At 45.7% G+C, this 7,500-nt stretch overlaps 1 protein-coding gene across 1 annotated transcript; it reads right to left on the minus strand.

Moving 5' to 3' along the window:
- Positions 1–1,279: 1,279 nt before the first annotated feature.
- On the minus strand, positions 1,280–2,169 carry LOC147472406 (uncharacterized). Its single transcript, XM_086545697.1, has 3 exons — positions 1,762–2,169; positions 1,555–1,620; positions 1,280–1,345 (listed from the first exon to the last, which is right to left on the minus strand). The coding sequence occupies exons 1-3, from the start codon at positions 2,167–2,169 to the stop codon at positions 1,280–1,282; spliced, it is 540 nt and encodes a 179-aa protein (XP_086401823.1).
- Between the last annotated feature and the right edge of the window lie 5,331 nt (positions 2,170–7,500).

Below are 7,500 nucleotides of genomic sequence, written 5' to 3' on the forward strand. Positions count from 1 at the left end.
TTATTTGTTGCAAGCACCATGCATTAAAAACGTTGCAACGTCATGGTGCTGGTCCCTGGTGGTCACGGGTGGAATTTCCAAGCGTCCAGCCCTGCCACGAATAGCTTGGGATCCCCTAAAAGACAGCCCGTTTTCCAATCGGGAGATAATTCACTACATCCCTCCCAAGGTCGGGGCGAAGCTGCAGGCGTAGCTAAAAACTTCTGGTTTGGTGTGTCTGCGGGGGTTCAGGGGCCGGATACTCAAAACAGCTAACGACGTCGTAAGTCCGCGCAGCCAGGCCGCGCATGTCTTAACTCGAACTGCGAGCTCCGAGGGTCATACTCAAAACTTTTAACCGTCCCCGTGTGACGTCACAGCACCTCGTAACTTAAGGGTGGTCCCGAGCACTCGTACCGGTGTGAACCCGGAAATAAGTCGTGCTAGTTCCGACTTGTGCAAACGAGATTTGTATAGATTATGTATTACTGACTGTCCCAGACACAGTATAAGGCGTCATATCAATTTATATTGTATCTGTGTATCACAAATACCTCCATATTCCCTAGCCACTTGATAAAAAGAATATAACAAGCAATTATAGAATGCGCTCGTCGTTTACCCTATGGAGTTTACGACAATACATATTGAATACACTATAGAGCTTTGGGAAATGAAGGTGTCTTGTCATATACAAAGGTGTATATATACATATATATACATGTATATATATATATATATAAATATATATATATATATATATATATATATATATATATATATATATATATATATATATATATATGTATGTATGTATGTATTTATCATATACAAACATACACATACATTTATATATACATGCATATATATATATTCATAAATATATACACTCATAAATATAAATCTGTATCTCTCTGTCTATTTATTAATTCAAATATCCATCTATCTGTTTTTATAATCATCTATATCTCACTCTCGCTCTCTTTCCCACTCCCTCTCTCTCTTTCGCTCGCTCCTCCCCCTAATAACCGTGGCCTCCAATTGGTAGTTACGCCTAAAGGGCTGACTGTTGATTGGTCAATTCGAAATGGTCCCGCCTTCTGAGGGTATCCCATCGAACTACGGTTACGAGGTTTTCTTTCGGTTACGATATTTTATTTTTTCTCTGAGTATGGGAGATTTGCGACCTCGTAGGAACATCGTACCTTACGAGAGCGTAACCCGCTGCGACGTCTTAAACTGCCAGAGTTTTGAGTATCCGGCCCCAGGCCTGCTGCAAATATACAAAAATGATCACAAATCATTCACAAAGGTTGCAGGTTGCATAAGAGGCGTCTGCTCTAATTAAGGACTCAGCTCGCTTAATCTGGGAGTGAGAACAGGGAAAAGTTAGTGTTAATGACCAGTAATATCACAGGCTTGTATAAAATCATCATTCATGAATATCCAGTGCCACTAATTAAATACTTTACAAATGAACAAATAAAAGTAAAACAGCAAGTACAAAAACACACAAGAGATCACCAATTGCAATAAATAATCAGGCTAGGAATGAAGATAGTTCACAGGCAATACCATGGGCTCGGGCTCGTCTCCGTCTATCTGATCAGGATCTTCATGATCTTCCCCATCTTCCGGAAGCTAAAGTTCTGCAGAAGCATAATAGGCTTTCATCTGATTTACGTGAACTTGCTTCTCCTCTGCAGGGTTTTGAACGTTGCAAACTATAAAAGTAACTTCATTCAGTCGCTTCTTCACTCTAAACAGTCCTTGTCATCGTACCGTAAAGATTCTTGCTGATCCTCCTCCTCTGTTCGGCTTATATTTCCGGATCATCACCAGGTCTCCCACAATCGGTTGAAAGACACCACGTACGGTCTTGTCATAGTCAGCCTTCCACCTTTCTCGGGCACGTTGCGATGCAGTGAGAGCAGCTTCCCTCGCGACGTTCAGTCTCTCCCGGAAATCAGCGGCAGATGCATCCCGAATAACCGCGTCTCCCGTTAAAGGCGTGGGGAAGGGTCCAAGATTTCCGGTGAACAGGTACAGAGGCTGATTGTTAACACTCCGGTGAATGCTGGTGTTTATTGATAGACGGACTTGTGGTAAAAATTCATCCCAGCGTTGAGGTTGCCTCTCTATCAGTACTGCCAGTGTATCCTTCACCACTCTATTTGCTCGTTCAACCATTCCATTAGCCTGTGGGTGGTGAGAAGTAGATAAGTTAAGCCTCGTGTTGAGGATGTTGCAAAGCGCGGAGAAGACTGCATTATTAAATTCCGGGCCACGATCGGTCTGGATGATACGTGGCGGCCCAAAAAAGCGTAACAAAGTTGTTGATGAATGCATCAGCTACAGAGTGTCGGTCACGGTTACGTAATGGGATTAACTGAAGAAATCTTGTGGCGTGGTCGATTATCGTCAGAATGTAGTGATTCCCATTCAGACTTGGTCCAGCGTCAATAAGGTCGAGAGACACTTTCTCGATGGGATGATGGACGTCTGGTGCATTTTGAAGCTTGCCACGCCGTAATGCTGTGCCCTTGCGTCGCTGGCAAACTTGACAAGAGCGGACAAAAGATCGAGTAGCTTGCAACATATTGGTAAAAAAGTATTGTTCTTGTAGTTTGCAATACGTTCTATAAGCACCAGGGTGAGCGTCGTCATGCACGTGTTTTATAGCCAGATCCTGCATGGTTTTGGGCACCACCAACTGATAAACCAGGCGGTCCGGTAGTCGTCGTATTCGGTATAACAGTTCATCCCTCATCTCGAAATCGTCCAGGGGAAGAGGTGCTGCTGGCGGGGGCGGGGCGTCGTCGGCCAGGAAATCAAGAAGAGGTCTCCATACCGGGTCATCTCTCTGGGCTTGCTGGACAGTTTCCTCGTCTAGCAGGGCGACACTTTCAACAGGTGCAACGTCTGCAGGTTGATGATCTGGTTCCTCTACAAAGGCACGAGACAGCATATCTGGAACGTGATTATAAGCACCCAGTTTGTATTTTATTTCATAATCATAAAACATCAGCTCGTGCGCCCATCTACTCATCCTCGTAGACTTTGTTCGACGACTGAAAGTATACACAAGAGGTTGGTGGTCAGTGTAGATCGTGAAATGCTTTGCGTATAAGTATGGATCCAAATTTCTCACAGCCTCGACCACAGCCAATGCCTCGGCGTCAATAGTTGAATAACGAGTCTCCGGCTCTTTTAACTTATGAGAAAAATAAGCCACTGGGCGAGGAGAGTCACTGTCATCACGCTGAATCAATACTGCGCCGATTGCAACTTGGCTAGCATCGGTGTGTACTTCAAAAGGACGTGAGAAATCAGGTTTGGCTTGGACTGGCACTGATGTAAGGGCATCCTTGAGGTGTTGAAAAGCGTCTTGGTGTTTTTCCTCCCAGTGAAACTTTATATGTTTCTTTGTCAACTCGGTGAGGGGCGCCGCAATCGCCGAATACCGTTCTATATGTCGACGGAAGAATCCGGTTGCGCCAAGAAAGCAGCGTACTTCTTTCTGGTTGCGGGGGGGAGTCATACGATCTATAGCTGCAACCTTGTCTGGATCAGGAAGGATTCCATCAGGAGTGACGAGGAAACCTAGGAATTTCATGATGTTAGTTGCAAACTGACACTTCTGATTGTTCAGCTTCAGGCCAGCATCTTTTAAAAGATGAAGTGTTTCTTCCAGGTGTACAAGATGTTCGTCGAATGATGCACTGTGGACCACTATGTCGTCTAAATAGGCCACAGCATGCTTTCCAAGCACTGGAGAGAGTATGAAATTGATGGCGCGCTGAAAGGTAGGTGGGGCAGTCACTAGACCAAAAGGTAGCCTGGCAAATTGCCACAGACGGTGGCCATCAGAGAACGCCGTCTTCGGACGGTCTGGCTTTGCAACAGGAATTGCCCAGTAAGCTGATCTTGCGTCCAAGGATGTAAACCAAGATGTTCCATTGAAATTGTCGATGAGTTCATCAATCCTTGGAAGAGGATAACTATCGGTCGTGGTAACTTTGTTGAGGTTCCAATAGTCTATGCAGAAACGTAGTGTTCCATCTTTCTTTTTTACTAAAACGACTGGAGAAAGCCAAGGGGATGATGATGGTTCAATTACTCCAGCTTCCCTCATCTTTCTGCATTCTTCTTTTATGGTCAGCTTTGCTGCATGTGGAAGCCTCCACTGCCGGGTAACAATTGGCTTGGCATCGCCAGTTTCGATGGTGTGTTCTACTCCTGGTATGGTTCCAACGGCTGACTTATCTTCTGTGAATATTTCAGTGTACCTGCTAAGTAGTTCACGGAGCTTCCTTTGCTGCTGTTCTGCAAGATGACTAAACATACCATCATTTATCGTCATGACTTCGTCAATACTGACCCTGCTCTCACCGATGTCTTCATCGCCGGAAGTTGAGCTGTCGGATAAGGTGTCAGGGAAACTGATAAAGTCCTCGTATCCAAAATCCAGGGTTCCAAATTCAGATTCAAATTCATCATCTTCGAGGTCCCCAAGAAACTCTGGTTCATCAAGAATATTTGCAGAGGTGACATCTGGAACTGTGATGGGTGATTCTCGTGAAGGGATGAATGCATCACGGCCTCCCAAAGGCCGGGAGTTTGTTGCATACACCGCTGCAACAGGGCTTCCACGGGCGATCACTTGACCTGGTCGTAATTTGATGGCACGAGACGTTGCGTTTACCACCCAGACATCCGTTCGGCGATCTTCAATTCTCGTTACACTGGCGGGGATGATCAGCTTGTTGGTTGATGGAGCGACTTCAATCTCGTTGTCTTTAACGGACCGAGGCACTCTGCACTTGACGAAGCTTGCACTATCAGGCGGTACTTCTACTGGCTTAGTGCAATGAAGTGGACATCCGTGGGCTGACGCGATCGAAGTCTTTGCATCTGCCGACAGGTCGGCAATTGCGAGGCTGCTATGCTTTGTAAACATCACATCGAGTTGACAACCCAAGATGGACAGATAGCTGAAACGAGGTGGAGGTTCGTGGTGAAAACTGAAAGCAAACCTCCTCAAAAAATCCATCCCAAGTAATATGTGTCCAGGGAAGCGGGTATCAAGCACAGAAGCACGGTGGGTTATACTTACAGAACTTGACAATTGTAGTGGTAAGTCAACCTCTTCAGTTACCTCCATCGGTGTCCCAGAGATTCCTTGAAGCACACGGTAACAACTGTGCTGCTTTGCGATGTTAAAGCGTGGTAAGTGTTCCTCTTTGATGATGGTTATTGCAGAACCAGTGTCAATGAACGCCAAAATCGGGACATCATTCACATGAAGCTTGACCATCGGTCGTCCTCGATCTGACTCTTCGTAGTCAACGTCTGCAATATCCGGTTGCACTTCCACTTCCGTCTGTACAGCGACACTAATTCTCGCTGTCCACTTGCGTGCCGGTATTGGTGAACGTGCGGGGTGGCATGTGGCTGGTTGACGTCGGGTAGTAGGCTCGTGTGTCGGTTGCAATGCCAGCGGAAGACGAGCCTCCAGACCTTCCCTGGCGTTGTTGAAAGGGCCGGTAAGGGCGCTCGTCGGGACAAGACGAAACGAAGTGCCCGGGCCGACCGCAGCGGAAACAACGTCTCTCCTCTCGTGCTCGTGCTCGGCAATCTGCAAGGCTGTGACCCGTCGTTTGATGAAACGAGCAAAAGTCCCTCTCGTCCTCACGTTGTCGGGATCCTCGGGTTGGAGATCGGCGAGTCGGTGACGTCGACTGCATTGCCGCCGGACGATTATCATGCAGGGCGGCTACATGTGGTCCGAAACTCGCAGTTGCCGCCTGGCGACGGTGTCCTGTCTGTTGTGGGTGTGGCTGCGGGTGTGAAACGCCCATGCGGATGTTCCACAGTTGTTGAGCACACTGCACTAATTTATCTGTGGGTGCATCGTCTCTCGTAGCTAAAGCTTCCCGCATCCATTGAGGAATACCTTGTAAAAATACTCTGCGGGCGAGAAGATCTGGGTCACCAATTGCAGTGGGGTAATCCCTTTCCCCTTGTAACACTGCGGCTTGCAGGTTGAGGTAATAATCAAAAGGACTGTGGTCAGGTAACATACGGTGCTGGTATAATAAAGTGAAATAATCATTAGGTGAACAGACACCGCGAAACTTTTCCCTTAACTTTGCTTTGAAACTCATCCAGTCTGTTATTCCATCAAAAGCACTAGAATTGATTATTACCTCAGCCGTTCCGCGACACATCATGCGTGCCATCTGACACATTGCTTCCCCAGTGGAGGGCTGAGTAACATTTTCGATTTGTTTCATCCATGCCTCTAACTCTTGCGACCGCTGCAGGGGGTGAGACGCAGATATCTCCGATTTAAATAAACTGATACCGGAGTGAGGCATTACCATCATCGGGGCGGCATTATGCGGAGCATGAGGAACAAAAGGGCGTTGGAAAGGCGCAGACGTCGAAGCTACACTAGTGTCACGTGCTACCTCAGGGGCGCGACGCGGCGTTCGATTACTAGCGAATTGTACGTCGTCCAAGCGATCGCTATTAGCACGAATATGCTCCCTCATTGAGTTAATCTCTCCCTTGAGCTCGCGCGTCATAGTATCAAACCGCATCATTAGTTCGTCAAACATTGAAAGGCTAAGATGGTTTGCTTCATCAATAACTCTGCACTGTGAAAAGGAAACATCCCGAGATGACGTTCGAGGCCCCGCCGCATCGGCAGTTACTTCGACAGGATTGAGAGCGGGCTGTTCATGATGCTGCAATTGTTCTGGCATGGGTGCAACATAAACTTGATCGCTACTTTGCACATCGGGAGCCAGGTTTCCGGAGTTTGAATGAGCACCGAGAGGGGCGGGCAATGCAAACGAGGTAATATTACGCCCCTGCTCTCTGGCAAGACGTTCACTAGTCTTTTTATTAGGTCCCATGATTATTTAAAACGCACAAGAACTAAAAACTTGGCTATTAATATCACCTAAATGTTAAGAACACTCGCTGGTTAAGAAATTTATCAAAAGGTAAAATCGGGCAAAATTATCCACAAAAATGATACTTAAAATTCCCTTAAGACAATCGGTAAAATACCTTACGAATTTCAGTAAAACTCCCACGAGAACGAACAAAATATGTTAAAACGCATACAAAATACTATAGACGTACTATAAGAAATAAAGATAAACGAGTAAAATTAACAAATATACAAACTGTAAAACAGAAAAACACGATCTCCAAAGAATCGCATATAAAAGAATTCAATTAAACACTAAATTAGAAATACAAAACGGCATTAAGAACACGATAACATAAAAATGAAGCAAAAGTAAAATACGAATCAATAAGAAAACACGCTAAACGAGAAGATGAGGCGAACGAGCTTAAATACTACAATTCTACGCTCAAGAACGAAACAAGGTAACCGCGCTAGTTAAGGAAACTGGGGGCGCGCAAGCTAAACAATTTGACACAATCGCGGATTATATAAATAAAACATGGATGAAACTCAGGCAAAATTCACTTGCAATATTT

This window comes from Penaeus japonicus, unplaced genomic scaffold, assembly GCF_977035675.1.
Source record: "Penaeus japonicus unplaced genomic scaffold, GWHDUDI00000001_assembly GWHDUDI00000002, whole genome shotgun sequence".
Lineage (NCBI taxonomy): Eukaryota > Metazoa > Arthropoda > Malacostraca > Decapoda > Penaeidae > Penaeus > Penaeus japonicus.